Genomic DNA, 20,718 nt, shown 5'->3' with positions numbered 1-20,718 from the left:
GGTTGAAGACAAAGATACAGGGAGGTCCAAGGTGTAAATATGGGGTAAGAGAGGGGGTGGAGTTGAGCTTAGGGTCCAATGGGGATAGGGGAAAGTGGGGCAGAAGTGGAGTAAGGGGAGGCAGGATCCAATGGGGTAGCTTGGGTGGAACATTGCATCAGCTGAGGGCCAATGGGGATACAAGGAAGGGAGAACATTCTGGAACTGGGAGAGGTGATAATTAACTGGGAAATGAGGGTTAGGAATATGCATGAGGTATTCACACTGGCAATCCCATAACTCTTCATAACATTCCTCTGGGGTCACCACAACTTAACAAATGCCTCCCAAGGTTTAGGGTTGGGATATCATTCTTCTTTGGTGATGGTTGCCTGTCCTGGGATACTGGTCAGGCTGACCCCCACATCTCCCCATGTCTGATTAACAGTAAAAATCGAACTGAAAGATTTCTGTAAAACTCTGTAGAAACATTCTAACAGACAAGGAAAAACTAACACTACAAAATGACAATTATGAAGATAAGAAACCCCGTTTTCATTATGGACAACACCCACCCCTTGGTTACCCAACTTTTAAAGACTCCATCAAACCAGTCTTTGTCATCATTAATTTGTAACTCTTTGACTCTCTCTCTGAGGACTTGAATACTTACCACCATTACATCTTACCAATTGAACTCTTTTTCTATAACGAAAGCTATTGCAGTAATCCATTTGAAATGAGCCAAACAGTTCCAATTCTTGAGCCTCTAATGGTGCATGTGGAAGGCTGAGAGGCCACGAATCCCAAAAATCTACAGGATTGTATTTCAGCTTACCAATGGGACTGTTCCTTTGTATATTACGAATAGCCTTTTTATTTACTGGCCACTCATCTATGGCCAGACCTACCAGCCATGTTGAAGAGGGGTTATTTGGGGTGGCAAGAGATAAACATAAAGTCTCCTGGTGTGTTATGTTCGCTAAAGGCTCGCTGTTAGGAGTTGGGAGTACTGGAACATTCCGGTGGGTCGTCCTTTAATGGCTGTAGGTAAGGTTTGATGGTTTTGGCTGGTATCCACCAAGGTCCTCTATCTGTGGAGACACAACCCTATCGCTTCCCCCAGTTATTAACTGAAATGGTCCTAACATTTGATTTGTTTCAGGCTCTTTTACTAACACTGATGGTCATCAGCATCATCAGCTTGAGGATTTCTGTCACAGTGCGAGGCCGGCTTGTGCTACAGTGCAAGTTTTTTTGATGGGAGCCTGGGGAGATTGCCTTTAGAAGAAAACTGTTTAGCCTGGGGTTGGTTTTGACCAGGAACTGGGTATCTCCCTTTTCTCTGTGGACAGTCTTTTCAGAAATGTCCCTGTGGAGCACATCGAAAGCAAGTGGGTTGTTATTGTGATTGTGGTGTTTTAAAAGGAAACTGCACAGCCACCAGGGCTTTTGCAACTCCTTGCCCCATGGCCTGGGCCTGTCCTGCTGCCACATTCATCCCGAGACGATTGCACGCCTCGATCATCTGGAGGATCATTGGTGGTGGTTCTCGTGGCAGGGCGTGCAACACCTTTGGACACTCAGAGTTACCATGAGCTACTGCCAATGTCTCTAACAGCTTGTTCCTGGTCCTAGCATCGGGAATTTGTTTTTCCAATGCTTGTGTGAACTGGTCTACAAATTCCAATAGGCTCTTGCCTAACAATAGTATACTCCGAGTTAGGATTGCTGTCATCTGATACATGGACCAATGCTTTAAACAAAAATTTTTAATTTTGCTGAGTACTTGCCTAATGACTGCTGCTGTTTGCTCCTCAGGTTGGCTAAATTGTCCTTTCCCAGTTAGGTGGTCCATCATTTATGCTGCTCTGGCTGTGTCATTCAGACTTAACTGAAACTTAACCCAAACTTGACTGAAGCAAGCCCGCATTGGCTGCCTGTCACTGCGGTGTCGCTGTTGACGAGTCCCTTCACAGAATCAGCTCTCTGATCCTGTGGTGTCCACGCATCTTCCCGGCCCATCACTGCCTCACACACGAGGTGCCCACCACCCCACTCTCTGGCCATCTGACCCGCAGCTGAGCCCTTCCCAGAGTGCCTTTTGGTGGATAAAAGTGAACGGAAGTGCACAGGATTTAACAAAGATAGAAAAGGTCCTTATTCTGTAAGGCGTTCCTTCTTTCCTACAGTTATGGTCATCACCATTATCTCATGGTCATGGTCACCTAATGGTCATCTCACAGTCACCTCATGGTCACAATCATCTCACAGCCATGGTTGTGTCATGATCATCTCATGGTCTTGATCAGCACACAGCCATGGTGTGTTGTGGTCATCTCATTGTCACCATCATCTTGTGGTCATCTCATGGTCATGGCCATCTTATGGTCGTGGTCCTTATCACCATCATCTTATGCTTGTGGTCATCTCACTGTAATGGTGTGTTGGTTTGAAAGTAAAACCAGTGCGAGACTCCAAGTCAGTAATACTATTTAATAGGAGAAAAGAGAAAAAATAAAATACATGCAATAATATAAAAGAAACAACCACCAACACAGTCAGAAATACAACCTGACACCCTGTCAGTCAGGGTGTTGGTAGCAGTCCCTATAAATGGTGGCTGCAGTCCTCCTGGATGACAGATGTGGTTCTGTTGAAGCAGTGCTCCTGTAGAAGGTGCAGTTTTCCTCCGAAGATCCAGCGATGATGTGGAAAAGGTCCGACTTTCCTCTGGGATCCAGTAGAAAGGTCTGCCCTCGGGTCCCAAACCCCAGTTTTTTATCTAGGTAGGAAAGGCTTGGCTCCTGCCCCTGGTTGGGGCATCTCCCAATGGGATGATGTAATCTTATCAGTCACACAATAGGACTTAATGGCCCATTAACGGAATATATCTTCTGGAGGAAGGATGGGTTGTGAATAGATAACGATGATCATCCCCCGATCTTATCAGATGGCACATCAGCAGAGGATATCTCCCACAGAGATAAGAATCACCACCGCTCCCACATTTTAACAGATGGTGATAGAATACACATTTTTGCATTGTACCCCAGGACATCATTGCATGGTGTTGGGGGTTGAATTGTTCCCTTTTCTTTCTGTGGAATTTTTCCCATTGTTATGCTGAGTATTTGTGGCTACACCTTAGTAGCAGTAGTTTTCTCTCACGGGGGCGTGGGAGATAGCGGGAGACTGGAAAAGGAAAGGTGGGACAGGGGCCTGGGCTCGCTCTCATTCTCTCCTTCTCTCGCTCGCTCGTGGAAGGAAGACGGCTGGGTCTCCTACCAAGCATCCTCTCCTCCATCCCAGCACCGGGAGCCACGTTCCCTGCTGTCGGACATCGCTCTGCTGCTTTCCCACTTCATCCTACTAACTCTGAGCACTCTGCTGAGCACCACCACCAACACCGTGAGGGGGGAGTCGCTCCTCCATCCCTCTCACCCCGGGCCGCTGCCACCGTCACTCCAGCCCTCCTCAACTGCGCGGGACCTGCCCTGCCCCCAGCACCGGCAACTGAGCGCAGGGAGAGGGAGCCTGTGGCCATAAAGGGATTGGAACTGAGCTATACTGCTCTGTTTTGTTGTCAGTTTTTATAGCTGTTGTTGTTTCTGCTGTTTGCCTTGTTAGATATATCAGTAAAGAACTGTTTTTCCTATCCCCGTATCTTCTGCCTGAAAGCCTCTGATTTGAAACTACAATAATTAGAAGGGAGGGGGTTGAACTCTACATCTCAGAAAAAGGGGTTCTCGTCTTCCCTTAGCAAATACCTGTCTTTGAAACCAAGACACATGGTCATGGTCATCTCATGGTCATGCCATGGTCATCTCATCGCCACAATCACATCATGGTCATCTTACAGTTGTGGTTGTGTCACAGTCATGGTTCTTCAGTGGTTGTGGTCATCTCATCATAATGATCATCTCATGGTCTTGATCACCACATGGCCACGGTGTGTTGTGGTCATCTCATGGACATCTCTTGGTCACAATCATCTCATGCTCATGGTCATCTCATTGTTACCTCATGGTCATCTCATGGACACAATCACATCATGGTCATCTCACAGCTGTGGCCGTGTCATGGTCATGGTTGTCCCTTGATCAACTCATGGTCAGAATCATATCTTGACCTTGATCATTCCATGGCTGTGGTTGTATTATGGTCACAGTCATGCTCATCTCATGGCCCAGATCACCACATGGCCATGGTTGCATTGTGGTCATGTCTTGGTCAAAATCAGCTCGTGCTCATGGTCACCTCATGGTCAGGATCATGTTATGGTCATGGGCATGCCGTGGCCATTTCTTGCTCACCATACTTTATGCCCATGTTCATCTCAAAGTCATCGTCATGTCATGGTCACAGTCACGGACATTTCTTGATCACCTCATGGCCACGGTTCGTAAATCTTTGACTCCCATCTTTGAGGACTTGAATACTTTTGTGTATAGACTCACTATGGTCTGAAAGGTTCATGCAGCACACGCCTTCGAGGTCTTGGCATCCGTGTGCCAACAGCAAGAAATCTATGGCAGCTCTGTTTTGTAATGTTGTGTGTCTTAGGCTGTCAACATCTGTTAAAAGATCATTTAGAGATAGAAGTAGCGTTGGTTTGTTTACATAACCAACATCCTAATTTTCCTAATTGTGTTACTGCTTGTGCAGCACCTACCCACAGTACAAGAGCAGAGGCAACAATCCTCTGTCCTCTACTCCAAAAATCTAATTTACTGTTACAGTTGGATTGGAAGAGATGTGCAAACACTTTTTTTTCCTATTTTTGTCATTGCCAATTAGCATTGTGACATTGGGAGTTAGTAAAGCAAACCTACCAAAGCTACATGGGCTGCCTTTAATACGAGATGGAATGGCAGGCCATGCTCTGTCCCCACAAATAAGAAACGTGCCTGCTGGTAATTGCAAAGGGGCGTCGATTTAGATGGATGTCGTGAGGTATAATTGCACCATAGGCTCTCATTTTTATACCTTGGATGGTGGGGAGAAACATCCCACAGTGCTGGTTCATCTGGTTTTACAATTTGGGGCTTAGCACCATTACATGTTACCAATTGAATTCTTTTTCTATAACGAAAGCTATTGCAGGAATCCATTTGAACTGAGCCAAACAGTTCCAATTCTTGAGCCTCTAATGGTGCATGTGGAAGATTGAGAGGCCACGAATCCCAAAAATCTACAGGATTGTATTTCAGCTTACCAATGGGACTGTTCCTTTGTATATTATGAATGGCCTTTTTATTTACTGGCCACTCATCTATGGCCAGACCTACCAGCCATGTTGAAGAGGGGTTATTTGGGGTGGGAACAGATAAACATAAAGTCTCCTGGTGTGTTATGTTCGCTAAAGGCTCGCTGTTAGGAGTTGGGAGTACTGGAACTTTCTGGTGGGCAGTCCATTAATGGCTGTAGGTAAGGTTTGATGGTTTTGGCTGGTATCCACTGAGGTCCTCTATCTCTGGAGACACAACCCCATCCATTCCCCCAGTTATTAACTGAAATGGTCCTAAAATTTGATTTGTTTCAGGCTCTTTTACTAACACTGATGGTCATCAGCATCATCAGCTTGTGGATTTCTGTCACAGCACGAGGCCAGCTCACTCTGGTGGAAGTTTTTTTGGTGGTTGCCTGGGGAAATTGCCTTTAGAAGAAAACTGTTTAGCCTGGGGTTGGTTTTGACCAGGAACTGGGTATCTCCCTTTTCTCTGTGGACAGTCTTTTCAGAAATGTCCCTGTGGAACACATCGAAAGCAAGTGGGTTGTTATTGTGATTGTGGTGTTTTAAAAGGAAACTGCACAGCCACCAGGGCTTTTGCAACTCCCTGCCCCATGGCCTGGGCCTGTCCTGCTGCCACATTCATCCCGAGACGATTGCACGCCTCGATCATCTGGAGGATCATTGGTGGTGGTTCTCGTGGCAGGGCGTGCAACACCTTTGGACACTCGGAGTTACCATGAGCTACTGCCAATGTCTCTAACAGCTTGTTCCTGGTCCTAGCATCGGGAATTTGTTTTTCCAATGCTTGTGTGAACTGGTCTACAAATTCCAATAGGCTCTTGCCTAATATTATTATACTCCGAGTTAAGATTGCTGCCATCTGGTACATAGACCAATGCTTTTAATAAAAATTTTTAACTTCACTGAGTACTTGCCTGGGGACTGCTGCTGCTTCCTCCTCAGGTTGGCTAAATTGTCCTTTCCCAGTTAGGTGGTCCATCATTTATGCTGCTCTGGCTGTGTCATTCAAACTTAACTGAAACTTAACCCAAACTTGTCTGAAGCAAGCCCGCATTGGCTGCCTGTCACTGCGGTGTCGCTGTTGACGAGTCCCTTCACAGAATCAGCTCTCTGATCCTGTGGTGTCCACGCATCTTCCCAGCCCATCACTGCCTCACACACGAGGTGACCACCACCCCACTCTCTGGCCATCTGACCAGCAGCTGAGCCCTTCCCAGAGTGCCTTTTGGTGGATAAAAGTGAACGGAAGTGCACAGGATTTAACAAAGATAGAAAAGGTCCTTATTCTGTAAGGCGTTCCTTATTTCCTACAGTTATGGTCATCACCATTATCTCATGCTCATGGTCACCTAATGGTCATCTCACAGTCTCCTCATGGTCACAATCATCTCACAGCCATGGTTGTGTCATGATCATCTCATGGTCTTGATCAGCACACAGCCGTGGTGTGTTGGGGTCATCTCATGGCCACCTCTAGGTCAAGATCCTGTCATGGTCATCTCACAGCCTTCAGTATTTCATGGCCATGGTTGTGTCAAGGACATCTTGTGGTCATCTCATTGTCACCATCATCTTGTGGTCATCTCATGGTCATGGCCATCTCATGGTCATGGTCCTTTCCTGATCACCATCATCTTATGCTTGTGGTCATCTCACTGTAATGGTCACCTCATGATCATGTCATGGTCACCTCATGGTCATCACATGGCCATGATCACATCAGGGTCACCTCAAGGCCATGGTTGTGCCATGGCCAACCCATGGTCATCTCTTGGTCCAAATCATCTCATGGTCAGGGCCGTGGTTGTGTCATGGTCACTCTCATCTCACGGCCATCTCGTGCTCGTGTCATGGCCAGGGAACTTCTCCAAGATCCCGAGCCCCGATTTTGGGACACTCAAGGACCTTTGGGGACAGTGAGGCCTGGCCTGACCCCTCCCCCCATCCCACTGCCCCTCCAGGAGCCCAACGTGGCCAAACCCTCCTGGGGAGACCTTGGACATGGGACACGGAGCAGGAAATGAATCCTGGGGGATGGAGTTGGATGTGGCTGGCAAGTCCCAATTCCAATCCTGCTGTCACCATCCTGCTCGTGCTGTCCCCAACCTGTTCCTGGTGTCCCCATTCCCATTCCTGGTGTCCGAATGCTCTTCCTGGTGTTCCCATTCTCATTCCTGCTGTCTCCATCCCTATCCCCAGTGTCCCCATCCACGTTCCTGGCTCCCAGAGAGGAATTGCCAGACACTGGAGGAGGGAACTCAGATTTATTGCCCCAAGCAGGATTTACAGCCCCAAATCAGGATAATTTCACAGCAGAACTAAAGCTTTGGGAATATTTGTGGTTCCAGGCTTCAAAACACTGGAAAATCAGAAATGGATCCATTAGCAAAAGCTGTGGGTGTGTGGGAGCAGCAGGATGAGTTCTGCTGGCAGCTCTTGGTTTCCTGGGAAGAGGGAAGGGGCTGGATCCAGCTCCATGGATCGCTCAGGCGGTGATTCCTGCTGGGATGAGAAAGTGTCACGGTGCCACCCTGTCCCTGTCTGCATCCGGCAGGATGGACCTGGCTGGAGCCCATGGAGAGCAGGAGCTCCTCCAGAATTCTACCTGATCCCCCTCCAATCCTGCCCGAGTAGCCCTCTGGAATCCCTCCCTCATCCTGCCCCATCCATCCATCCATCCATCCATCCATCCATCCATCCATCCATCCATCCATCGTGATCCCTATTTCAGAATCCAGCCCCAATCCCACTCCACAATTCCATCTGATCCTGCTCTGATCCAGAATTCCTCCATGATCCCAATCAGTCCATCCTGCCCCAGTCCTCCTCTGGAATCTCACCCTGATCCCGCTCTGTATCTGCATTCAAGCCGTTGGTTCCCACATCTTTTCCTGCAGAAAGAGAAGATCCATGAGATTCCAGCACGGATCACACACTGGGATTAACCCCAGGATCCATCCTAGGATCCACAAAGAGGGGATCCAGAGCTGGATCCACCACTGGTACTCACCGGCTGCTATGTTTCATCCAGTCCTGTCCCTCCTCCCTGTGGAGAAACAGTGGGATCAGTGTTGGTGGCACAGGATTCCCAGAACAGTGCCAGGTGGATCCGTGCCCCTTCCCGGCCCCCATCCCGTGTGTTACCGGATTGGCGCTTCCAGACAATGAATCCAATGAGGACAATGAAGATGATGACGGCAGTGATGATGGACACAGCGACCACCACAGTGAGATTCCCGCCAGAAGTTGGATCTGGGAAATGCAGGACGGTGAGGAGAGGGAGGGAAATCCCCATTTGGGCATTCCAAATTCCCAATTCCCACATTCCACATTCCCAGCCTCACCCCAACCGTAGATCCCGGGCCCCGACATTCCGGGATGCTCCACCCGGCACCGGTACTGCTCCCGCTCCTCCGGCCGTGCCTTGATCCTGGCCCAGGTGTGGAAGGTGCCGTCGCTGTTGGGAACGATCCCGCCCCACTCCGTCTCCTGATCCCAGATTTCATCCCCCTTCATCCAGTTGACTGCGATGGAGCTGGGGTAGAATCCGTACACGTGGCAGGACAAGATCAGCGTCCCATATTCCTCTTTTCCAGACACATGGACATCAGGGGGCTCTGGAATGGGATAACGGTGAGAGACATCCATGGAATTCGATTGAGTCCATGGGTGAGATCTGGCCCTGGAATTCCCACTGGAATGGGATGGGGATGACATCTCCCCATGGAATTTCCACTGGAATCAGATGGAGAAGACATCTGCCCATCGAATTCCCACTATATTAGGATGAGAGAGAGATCTGCCAATGGAATTCTATGGGAATGGGATGGGGTGACCTCTACTCATGGAATTCCCACAGGAATGGGATAAGGCTAAGATCCGGACATGGAATTCCCAGTAAAATGGGACGGGGGAGAGATCAGCCCCTGGAATTCCCACTGGAAATGGATGGGGTGCGATCTGCCCATGGAATTCAGATTGGAATGGGATGGGGTTGAAATCTGCCCATGGAATTTCATGGGAATGGGACGGGGTGAGATCTGCCCCACAAATTCCCACTGGAAGGGGATGGTGGTAAAATCTGCCCCTGGAAATCCATGAAAATGGGACAGGGGTGAGATTCACCCATGGAGTTCCCAGTGGAATGGGATGTGGGTGAGATCTGTCCCTGTGTCCTAGGGTGATGTTATGGTGTTCCTATCTCCAATCGTGTGTCCTGTTTATGTTTGGTATTATGTCCTGTGCTTCCAGGACTGACTCTGAGAGTGAAGCTTTGTTTTGTCTTGTTATCAGCCGGCTCACCTCCCCCATGGTCTATGTTTAGGAGAGGTTTTAGCTCGGCTTGCTTGCTTGCTTGCCTGCTTGCTTGCTTCTGCCTCTATTTCTTTCCATTGCTTTGCCCTTGCTTTTTGCTTATTAGTTAGTTCAGCTAGGCAGTCCAACCTTTTCCCTGGACTGTTTTCTCTTCCACCCCGTCCCCTCCCTCTCCTGGATACCATCTGAACCTGTTCTGGACGGGGACCTGGGAAACCCCAAGAAACACCAGGAGTCTACACTCTGTCACCCGCAGCAGTCATTCCCCAGCGCCGGAGACTGATAACTGAGCGACCACTCGCCAGAGAGACTGAACTTGTCATCTCTTCAGAACGGTGAAAGAGTTTTTTTGTCAGCTGGTGTTGTCTTTTTCCCTGTGCTGGGGAGTGTCTTGCTTGTTAAATAAACAGGTTTTTTCTCCCACTCTTCTCCGAGGAAATTCTTCCCGAACCCGGTGGGGTGGGGGGGAGGAGTCGTGGGGTTTGCTGTCTGGGGGCTCCTTCTGGAGGTTTTCCCCCAAATTTGCCCAAAACCAGGACACCCTGGAATTCCCACTGGAATGGGATGGGTGAGAACTGCCCATCGAAATCCCACTGCAATGGGACGGGTTTAAATCTGCCCATGGAATTCCATGGGAATGGGACAGGGGTGTGATCTGCCCATGGATTTCCCACTTGAATGGGATGGGGGTGAGACCTGCCCATGGAATTCCTACTGCAATAGCATGGGGGTGAGATCTGGAAATGGAATTCCCAGTAAAACGAGATGGAGGAGACATCTGCCCATGGAATTCCCACTGGAAATTGATGTGGGTGAGAACTGCCCATGGAATTCAGATTGGAATGGCATGGGGTTAAAATGTACCCATGGAATTCCTTGGGAATGGGACAGGGGTGAGATCTGTCCATGGAATTCCCACTGGAATGGGATGGGGGTGAGATCTGTCCCAGGAATTCGGGTTGGAATGGGATGGTGGTAAAATCTGCCCCTGGAATTCCATGAGAATGGGACAGGGGTGAGATTCAACCATGGAATTCCTACTGGAATAGGATGGGGGTGAGACCTGTCCATGGAATTCCCACTGCAATGGGTTGGGGGTGAGATCTTTCCCTGGAATTCCCACTTGAATGCAATGGGGGTGAGACCTGTCCATGGAATTCCCACTGGAATGGGATGGGGCTGAGTCCTGTCTGTGGAATTCCCAATGGAATGGGATGGGGCTGAGTCCTGTCTGTGGAATTCCCACTGGAATGGGATGGGGGTGAGATCTTTCCCTGGAATTCCCACTGGAATGGGATGGGGGTGAGATCTTTCCCTGGAATTCCCACTGGAATGGGATGGGGGTGAGATCTTTCCCTGGAATTCCCACTGGAATGGGATGGGGGTGAGACCTGTCCATGGAATTCCCACTGGAATGGGATGGGGGTGAGATCTTTCCCTGGAATTCCCATGGTCCCAAATCTTCCATAGCCCACATTCCCACAGGAATTCTGCTCCTACCTTTGCGGTCCAGCTCCTTCTGCCCATATCCGACGTATTTCTGGAGCCATTCCGGGCAGACCTGCCCCAGGTAATTTATGTGCCTCTCAGCCACGTTCTCATGTTCCAAGCGCCTCCTGGTGATCTCAGCAGCGCTGTCGGCCGCCACGAATCTCCCGGATCCCAGGTCAAAGGAGAGGAAATCCCACCCGTCGTAGCCAAACTGCTCAGATCCACGGATGCTCCCGTCAGACAGGAGGTCACAGCCGTAAACTCGCAACCACGTGTGGAGACCTGGGGGGATTGTACCCACAGAGACCCATGGAATTGTGTCCCAGCTCCACAGAGCCCCATTCCAACCCTATGGAGCCTCAGAGTCTGATGGAGACCCACAGGGCCTCATCCTAACCCCATGGATCCACATCCCAACCCATGGATCTCAACCCCACAGATCCCATCCCAACCCCAAGGATCCCCACTTACACCCATGGATCACAGGATATCCCATACCAACCTAATGGATCCCCAACTCAGCCCCTTGGCGCCCTGTGAATCCACATTCAGGCCCTATGGATCCACACCCCAGCCCCACGGATCCACAACCCAACCCACAGATCTATCCCAGCCCCACAGATCCCATCCCAGCCCCACAGATGCCCCCACTCACCCCTGCTCTGGTTGTACCGGTCCCGCAGTATATCCAGGTGCCTGGCAGTCACGTGCTGGTTCTGCTCACAGATCTGGGTCTCCTCATCCCAATATCCCTGCCCGACTCCATCCTTTATCCACTGTGTCAGCGGCTCCATCCGGCCCCGCTCGCTGTCATAGCGTGTGAAGGGGATCCCATCCAGGTACCCAATGTCCATGAACTGGGGGACCCCCGGGCTGGGCTCTGACACTGCCACAAACAGGTAACGCAGAGAGTGGAGAACTGGGGGGACACAGAGATTTGGGCGGATTGAGGGGGTCATGGATGAATGAAAGGGGAACTGGGAGAGCCGGGAATGGGGTGCATGGGGACCCAGTGTTCAGGAATTGGGGCTCAGGGGACTCCCAATGTCGAAAAAAGGGGGATACAAAGACTGGGAGAGGTGGGATAGGGGTTCCAGGGAATCCCTGTGCCCAGGAAAGGGGGTCCAGGAGGCTCCAGTGATAAGGAAAGGGGGTCACAAGGTGGGGACACCTGGCATGGCTGGAATGGGGGCCTCAGAGGTCCTTAATGCAGACAGAAATCAGGGTTGGGACTGAGAGAAGCAGGAATGGGGGTCCAGGAGGTCTCAGGGTCAAGGGAAAGGGGAGTCTGAGGCTGGAGAGGGTGGGATAGATGGGAAAGGGAGTGTAGTGGGGATTGGTACTGGATAAGGGAGTGCAGGGTGCACCAGTGCCCAGGACAGGAAATTCAGGCGCATCCCAGAGTCCAGAATCCTCCCTGGGACCCTCCACGACCCCCCAGGGACCTTCCTGGAGCCCTGGGACCCCCTGCAGGAGGAGAAGGAGGTGAAGAACTGGGGGCATGCAGACATTGGGGGGGCAGGAAGGAGAACGGGGAGAGCCGGGAAGGGTCCAAGGTTCAAGGAAAGGTCTGGGAGAGGCGGGATGGGGGGTCCAGGGGGTCCCTGTGCCCAGGAAAGAGGGTCCAGAGGTCCCCGGTGTTGAGGGAATGGGGGCCCTGGGAGCTGGGAAAGGCAGGAATGGGGGTTCAGGGGGTCCCTGGGTCACGGGAAAGGGGGATCTGGAGATGGGAGAGGCGAGTGGATCCTGAAGGCTCAGCCTGGGAGACAGGAAAGAGACCGAGGGAGAGCGGTGGGGGAGGGGATGGGGGAAAGGGGGAATTCCAGGGAGTTCATCTGGATCCCATTGGATCCCCGCTGCGACCCTCCTGAGAGCCCTGGGACACCGGGGACCCTCTGGGACGCCGTTTCGGGAAGCATTTGCAGTGGAAAACGGGGGGGGGACACTAAAGTTGGGATTCCTAGGAGGTCCAAAGATCAAGGAAAAGGGCGGGAATGGGGCCTGGGAAAAGCGGGATGCCGGAAAATGAGGTGCAGGGGGGTCGCAGGCCCGGAAATGGAGATTCAGGGATGTCCCAGTGCCAAGGAATGGGGGTTCAGGGCAGTTCCCGTGCCGCTATTCTGGGTATAGAAGAATCCTGATCCCCAGGAATGAGGATTCAGGGGGGTCCCGGGGCCAGATAAGGGGTTCCAGGGGGTTCCCGGTGCCCCGAAATGGAAGTTCAGGGAGTTTCCCGGTCCGCGATTCGGGGTTCAAAGGGATCCTGATGCCCAGGAATGAGGGTTTAAGGGGGTCCCGGTGCCAGATGAGGGGGTACAGGAGTGTCCCAGTGCCCGCAAATTGGTGCTCAAGAGGGTCTCCATGCCCAGAAATGGGGGTACAGGAGGGTCTCGGTACTGGGGAAGGGGATTAAGGGGGGGGGGGTCACAGGACCCAAACTGCGGAATCCGGGCGTTCCCCTACCCGGGAATGAAGGTTTAGGGGTTTCCTGGTGCCCGGAAACGGACGTTCAGGGGGGTCGCGATTTCAAGAGTCCCACTCACCTTTCCTCGCGCTCCCCGGGCCCCCCAAGAGCAGCCCCAAGAGCAGCCCCAGCGCTGCAGTCATGGCGCTGCTCCGCTTCGAGCCCGCCTGGATCCGCTTCCATCACTGGCCCCACCCCCAGCACTGGCCCCGCCCTCAGAGCAGCCTCGTGCCTCGCCATTGGCGGCGCTATTTCCTGTTCGCCAATGGCAGCCCGACATCTGAGTGACGTCACCCGGCGCCAGGTAGATCCCGGTCTCTCAGGTTGGGACGCGGAAGCGAAAGAGACCGAGGGAGCGCGGTGGGGGGAGGGGACGGCGGAATTCCACAGAATTCCTCTGGATCCCTCTGGATCCCCGCTGCGATCCCCCGGAGCCCTCTGAGAGCCACCTGGGACCCCCATAAGAAAGCGCCGGATAAGCCGTTTCGGATCCTTGTTATTAAAAATATATAAATACAGACCCTATTAAAAAATAGATTAAATGATCTGCTGTTACTATCAGAGACAAAAAATAATTTATTGGGGAAGGATTTAATAATAGCATTGGATTTGAAAATTGAAGTATCCCAAGGGCAACTTAAAATTTATGCCTTAACCAAAAAGATGAGGAACAAATATGTGCTGAGGTGTGGTGCACCCCTGGGGAAATAGGGAAATTAAAAATGAAACCTATCAAAGTGAAAATCACTGACCTCGATTTGCCAATCCGAGTTTGTCAATATCCAATATCATTAGAAGGGAGCCCGGGCCTTCAGCCTGTTACAGAAAACCTTTTGCAACAAGAGATTTCAGAACCATGTATGTCCCCACATAATCCTCTTATTCTGCCTGTCAAAAAGACAGACGGGAATTACAGATTGGTACAGGATTTGAGGGCTATAAATCAGCGAACTGTCATCAAATTTCCTGTAGTAGCAAACCCTTACACCCTCTTAAGCCAGCTGTCCCCTGGCTACACTTGGTATAGTGTAATAGATCTAAAAGATGCCTTCTGGGCATGCCCGTTAGAGGAAAGTAGCAGAGATTGCTTTGCCTTTGAATGGGAATATCCTGATAAAGGCAGGAAACAACAACTGCGTTGGACAGTATTGCCTCAGGGCTTTACAGAATCCCCCAATGTCTTTGGGCAGCCCTAGAAGAATTAATGCAATCTTTTGAGCTACCAGAAGGGGTGAAATGGTTACAATATGTAGATGATCTATTAATAGCAGAAAAAAGACCAGAAATCTAGTAGAAATGGGACTATATGACTTTTAAACTTTTTGGCACAGCAGGGTTTGAAGGTATGCAAAGCTAAATTGCAATTCACAGAACCAGAAGTAGAATATTTAGGTCATTGGTTAAGTAAAGGGAAAAAGAAATTGGATCCTAACAGAGTGTCTGGAATACTAAGCCTGGGACTCCAAAGACTAAAAAAGAAGTGAGGAAAATGTTGGGACTGCTGGGATACTGTCATCAATGAATAGAGGGATTTAGTGAGAAAGTGAAATTTCTATATAAAAAAATTACCAGTAATCGCCTGAAATGGGCAGAGGAGGATGACAAAAGTTTAGAAAAGGTCAGACATGCTTGAATTCAAGCCCCTGTACTCAGTCTCCCAGACTTGGAGAGACCATTTCAGTTATTTGTAAACACCTCTGATCAAACAGCATATGGGGTGCTCAGCCAGGAATGGGCAGGCAGTCGAAAGCCAGTGGGATTTTATTCTAAACTGCTCGACCCTGTCAGTCGGGCTTGGCCCACATGTCTGCAGGCCCCAGTGGCCACAGCACTTTTAATGGAAGAAGCCTGAAAAGTCACCTTTGCGGCGACCCTAGTGGTCCACACCCCCATAATGTGAGGGGAATTCTGAATCAAAAAGCCAAGAAATGGCTAACTGATACCCGAATATTAAAATATGAAGCTATTCTAATCACTTCCCCAGACTTAGAGCTAAAAGCAGCAACTGCTCAAAGTCCTGGACAATTCCTGTATGGGGAACCAGGAGAAAATTTAGAATGTGATTGTGTGGACAATTACTCTTCAGTAAAAAGAAACGATAAAGAAGTTCAGGGCAGAACTGCATGAGAATTAATAGGTTTTAGCAGATGGCAGGGAAAGTTTACTCAAAACCCAGGCCAGACAAATTACTGAACAATTACATCAACGAACTCATTTTGGAACCAGAGTGCTAGAAGACCAATATTTAAATTTTTTTGGATGCATTGCCATTTTTGATATTGCAAAGCAGAGCATCCAGACTTAGTTAACTTGTTCACAAAATTAATAAAAAGTTATGCTACAAGGTCCATCAGGAGAATGGAAATATTCTTACAGACCCTTTGAAAGAATACAAATAGATTTTACAGAATTATGAAAAATAGGAAGATGGAAATATCCACTGGTGAAAATAGACAAATTAACCCACTGGGTAGAGGCATACCCTGCAGCTAGAGCCACATCACAAGTGGCAGCCAAAATATTGTTGGAGCACATAATCCCAAGGTATGGCCTGGTTCGAGCCATAGACTCAGAGCAGGGGACGCACTTTACATCAAAGGTGCTGCAGTCACTGACCCCGGCACTGGGCATCAGCTGGGAGTATCACACACCTTGGCACCCTCAGAGTTCTGGCAGGGTTGAAAGGATGAATCAAACATTGAAACAACAGCTGTCAAAATTAATGATTGAGACTAAAATGCCATGGACAAAGTGCCTCCCACCAGCCCTGTCTAATATACGAACAATGCCAAATTCCAAAACAGGGATTTCACCATATGAAATGCTGTATGGTATGCCTGACCCTAAAGGAGAACAACTTGATCCAGCTTTAGTTCAGGACCCTTCCCTCCAGAATTACATAATAATAATCAATAAAAATTTACAAGTATTAAAGGAGAGGGGAATTTTGGCTCCAATCATCCCTCTAAGATTTGCCATAGATAAGATTTGGCCACGACAACCTGTGTTAATTAAAGAAGAAAATCTAGATCCAAAATGGGAAGGACTGTATTTGGTTCTGTTAACAACTGAAACAGCTGTGAGGACACCTGAAAAAGGATGGACACGTGTGAGTAGAGTCCAGGGTCCTGTAACCCCTCCTACTGCAGGTTGGGCAGTGACATCCGAGCCTGGAGACCTCAAAGGGCAAATCCAGAGCTCTCGATGTCGGCACCGGATCAATTTGTCTCGAAGGTCTCCCAATCAGGACTGAAAGTCACCTGTCCTGAAGCCAGGTGTGATTGTAACCCCTTCATCAAAAAGAGTTGTCCATATTGTCCTGAGCTGTGGTGGTCTCATCCCTATGGTGGGTATCTCCCATTCACATTATGTGTCCAATGTAGAAGAAAGGAACAGAAGGAAACTGTTAAGGTGCTAAATACCCTATCAGCACGAGGAAAAATCGAAATTGATGATCATAACTGGTGGGAGTTATTTGAGAATGGAACAAGAGGAAAAAAGAAAGCCAGAGCAGAGGTATTGGCAATAGAGTGTCAGAAGGGTTGTGTATACCGAGCTGTTACTGCTGTACCTCGCACTGGAATGTTAAAGCTAAATTTGGGACAAAATTAAGAAACACTACCAAAAGAGAAAGACAAAGTGGGAGAGCCCAGGACATATTCCCTGCTGCCGAGAAGATGAAACAAACCTCGGCTACTGGCAGCAACCCCGTAGGCCTTGAGGGAGGCAGAGGGATGAGAATGGTCATGGGAGTCATCCCATTGCTAATGATGATAAAAGGAAATAATGCTGATGCTTGTTCCAAGTGTCACCAGACAATTGGGTACGGGGATGCACGGTATCCACCCTTGCCTTCCACACACACATCAATTCCTGCTAGAATCAGCACAAGCTGGAATCGTGTACTATTATGGAAAGAAGTTATTGGGTGGCCACGAATTTGGGAAAAGGAGGGTGGGCTCCATCAGCATACCAAAGTTGCCCAGTAGGAGAGACACAGCTCTGCTTCCCAAAAGAAGGTATGTGGGGATATTCAGATGAAGGAGGAGTGCGAGATCACTACAAGGAGGAATTGATAAAAAATACAACTAAAGTGTTGAAAGGAACAAGGACAAATGTTGTGTTGTTTAATGTTAATTTTCCTTCTGTGTTGATGGTTCGTCCCAGTTTCTTTCCCTTAAGTTAAGTACATAATGGTTTTTCCCTTTCATGCCTTGGGCCTACCCCTCCTCTTTATCTGGAACCTTCCCTGTCCCTCACCCTAAACCCTGCCCCACGGGATGTCAATCCTTTGTAGCCCCTTCCTTTGTTCTAGAAGTTTCTGTGTCAAGCATTCCCTCTTGTATCCATGATTGGTTATCTTGTATGTATCCCCACCCTCGGTTTGCCTTATTGGCTCAATGTACCCCTTTCCCCACCTTCTGTACCTCCCCCCGTTACCCGTTATTGGCCAGAGTTTTGTGCCTTCCCCTTGCTCCTCCCCCGTACTTAAGCCTGTGTAGAACCCCCTCAAACTGCCTTTTGCGGTTCTCTCCCCAACCTCTGGACCTGTTACCTTTTCCTTCAATAAATCCCTTCCCCCAGAACCGTAAAAGGTCTCTCCTGCACCTCTTTATCCCTCCCTGACGACTCGCCCAGGCGTAGCTGTTGCTACGCCCCTTCTGCGGCTCCCAGAGTGGTGCCGGGGAGGGGCCACTCACCGACGCAGGCTTCCAGGAGCTGTTAGCCCAGGTGAGGGGGGAAGTGGGTGGAAGAAACGTCAGACAAACCGTGGGGTACCTTTAACTTGTATGAGAAAATAAAACAACAACTCAGTGAACGGAACTTACCCCCTTGGGAAAGAATTTATTTGTGGAATTAATGCGAGAAATTACTACTGAACTGAAGTCACTGTTGGATCACTGTGGAGGAATGCAGATGACTGAGCAATGGCCATGGAGGGGGGAGGGATTAGGCCCAGATCAGTTATTACAGTGGAATCAAACAGAAATATTGATGGGAATCAATAGACCTGAAGGGTGGGTTCTGAGTCATGAGGTAACAGGAGAAGCATCTATAACACGTCAGGGAAGTAACTTTACCCAAGATGTGGGGCACACCCCCTGTAAGACTCTCCTGACTACAAATGCAAGCAATCAGTCTTGGTGGCCCAAAACACTAAAAAAATATTGAGGAAAGCTAAGTAAGGGTAATTGTATAAAGAACAATTTTACAGGACTCTGCTGGTATAATAAGAATAGTGTAAGAATCTATTGGCAACGACCTGAATCAGTTCAGCTAAGCTGGAAAGTCCCAGATGGAATATTTTGGATCTGCAGGAAAAGAGCTTCTAATACCCTACCAAACAGATGGAGAGGGACATGTACCTGAGGGATTATCCAGCCTGCAGTTTTTACATTACCAGAAGAGAAAGACAATCAAGTGTTAGGAGCTCCCTTGTATAAAACTTTGCCTGCAAACAAAAAGAGCCCATCCATAGGGGTAACACAAATCTGGAAGGATGATGAATGGCCCCCAGAACAAATTATTGAGTACTCTGGGGCTCAAGATGGAAGCTGGGGCTATCTCACTCCAATTTATATGATAAATAGAATTATCAGGCTACAAGCCCTGGTAGAAATTACTTCCAAGCAAACAGCCCGAGCAATGGAATTGATGGCTAAACAACTTACCCAAACTAGAGCAGCAGTATATCAAAATCGACGAGCCCTGGACTATCTGTTAGCTGAAGAAGGGGGAGTGTGTGGGAAGTTCAATAATTCTGAATGCTGCATAGAAATTGATGATAATGGTGAAGTAATTACTAAAATTGTAGAAGAAATATAACAAATAGCCCATGTACCTGTATAAACCTGGAACTCTGTGTTTAATGATAATTGGTGGAATAACCTGTTGGGGGGAGATTGGCGGAAGGAATTAGGTTTTATGTTAACATGTGCATTATTAGGAGAACTGTTCATCCCTTGTCTTGTTCCATGCTTCATTCGACTAATCCAGTCGGTGGTTCAAGGAATGCAAGTTGCTACAATACCAATAGACCCTGAGAAGGCAACAAAACTAATGGCAGTGAATGAATTAAATCTGGTACAAGAAGTCCTGTCAAAATTTGTAGCGAAAACATGAATCAATGGGATAAAAGAAAAGAAGTGGGGAAATTGTGATAATTAATAAAAGATTTGTGTTACTCACGAAAGAATTGGGATTTGAATGAGCCAAAATACTAAGGTCTGAAGTGAAGCATGGACACCAGATAAATAAAAATATATGATTAAATCATTCTGTTTTAAATCACCATGTTTGTTATGTTATGTTATGTTATGTTATGTTATGTTATGTTATGTTATGTTATGTTATGTTTTCCAAATAAGTTACATCAACTGCCAGCTTGCAAAATCACACTTTTGGATAGTCCTTCCTGCCTTTGTTTGATCACTGCTGCCTCTCTCAAGGACCAGACTTGCAGATTTCCCTGGTGGTTGTCTACAAAGACCAGATGGTTATCTGTGAGACTGACTATCGCCCGGAGGCTTTGTGAGTTTGGATGCAGATGCTTCTTCGACCACCACTGCTTACCTGCCCAAATTATGACAGCAAAATACTAAAAATTATTGATTACAACAAGAAACCACAGTATAAGAAGACGCTACAAAATAGGGTTTGCTGGAGCGTGGAGTGGACGGTGACCCCTCACATTCCCCATCGCTGCATGCTCCGTCTCTATCAAATAAAGCAATCTAAATTTTGCTGAATATCGAGACTGTTGTTTCTCATTCATAATAAGCGGGAGGTGAGTGACAGGATCTGAGGAGATCCAGACCATGGCCGGGTCATGGTCATCTCATGGTCATCTTCAAGGTCAGCTCATGTTCACTCATGGTCACTCATGGTCATCTTATGGTCATCTCCCAATCACCATCATCTCATGCTCATGGTCACCTCATGGCCAGGATCATGTTATGGTCATGGGCATGCCGTGGTCATCTCTTGGTCACAATACCTCATGCCCATGGTCATCTCACAGTTGTCATCATGTCATGGTCACAGTCACGGACATTCCTTGATCACCTCATGGCCATGGTTGTGTCATCGTCATCTCATGGTCACAGTCCTCTCATGGTCATGGATATGGTCATCTCATGATCATCTCTTGGTCATCTCACAGTCACAGTCATGTCATCAGCACAGTCATGGTCGTTTATTTCCTGATATCCAT

General features: G+C 48.7%; 1 protein-coding gene across 2 annotated transcripts; it reads right to left on the bottom strand.

Moving 5' to 3' along the window:
- Nucleotides 1-7,485: 7,485 nt before the first annotated feature.
- LOC148218141 (class I histocompatibility antigen, F10 alpha chain-like) lies at nt 7,486-13,698 on the bottom strand. Of its 2 annotated transcripts, none has more exons than XM_088158242.1 (8): nt 13,585-13,698; nt 11,697-11,960; nt 11,051-11,323; nt 8,581-8,853; nt 8,381-8,488; nt 8,247-8,282; nt 8,077-8,127; nt 7,486-7,738 (listed from the first exon to the last, which is right to left on the bottom strand). In XM_088158242.1, the coding sequence occupies exons 1-6, from the start codon at nt 13,646-13,648 to the stop codon at nt 8,260-8,262; spliced, it is 1,005 nt and encodes a 334-aa protein (XP_088014368.1). In that variant the 5' UTR covers nt 13,649-13,698; the 3' UTR covers nt 7,486-7,738; nt 8,077-8,127; nt 8,247-8,259. The 2 variants fall into 2 exon arrangements, with proteins under 2 accessions (XP_088014368.1, XP_088014367.1); XM_088158241.1 differs by having other exon boundaries at nt 7,486-7,735.
- Nucleotides 13,699-20,718: the final 7,020 nt, after the last annotated feature.

The sequence above is a fragment of the Sturnus vulgaris genome, unplaced genomic scaffold (assembly GCF_052056855.1).
Source record: "Sturnus vulgaris isolate bStuVul1 unplaced genomic scaffold, bStuVul1.hap1 Scaffold_195, whole genome shotgun sequence".
Classification (NCBI taxonomy): domain Eukaryota; kingdom Metazoa; phylum Chordata; class Aves; order Passeriformes; family Sturnidae; genus Sturnus; species Sturnus vulgaris.
Note: the sequence above shows the minus strand (reverse complement) of the source record. Positions and strands in the feature narration are given on the sequence as shown.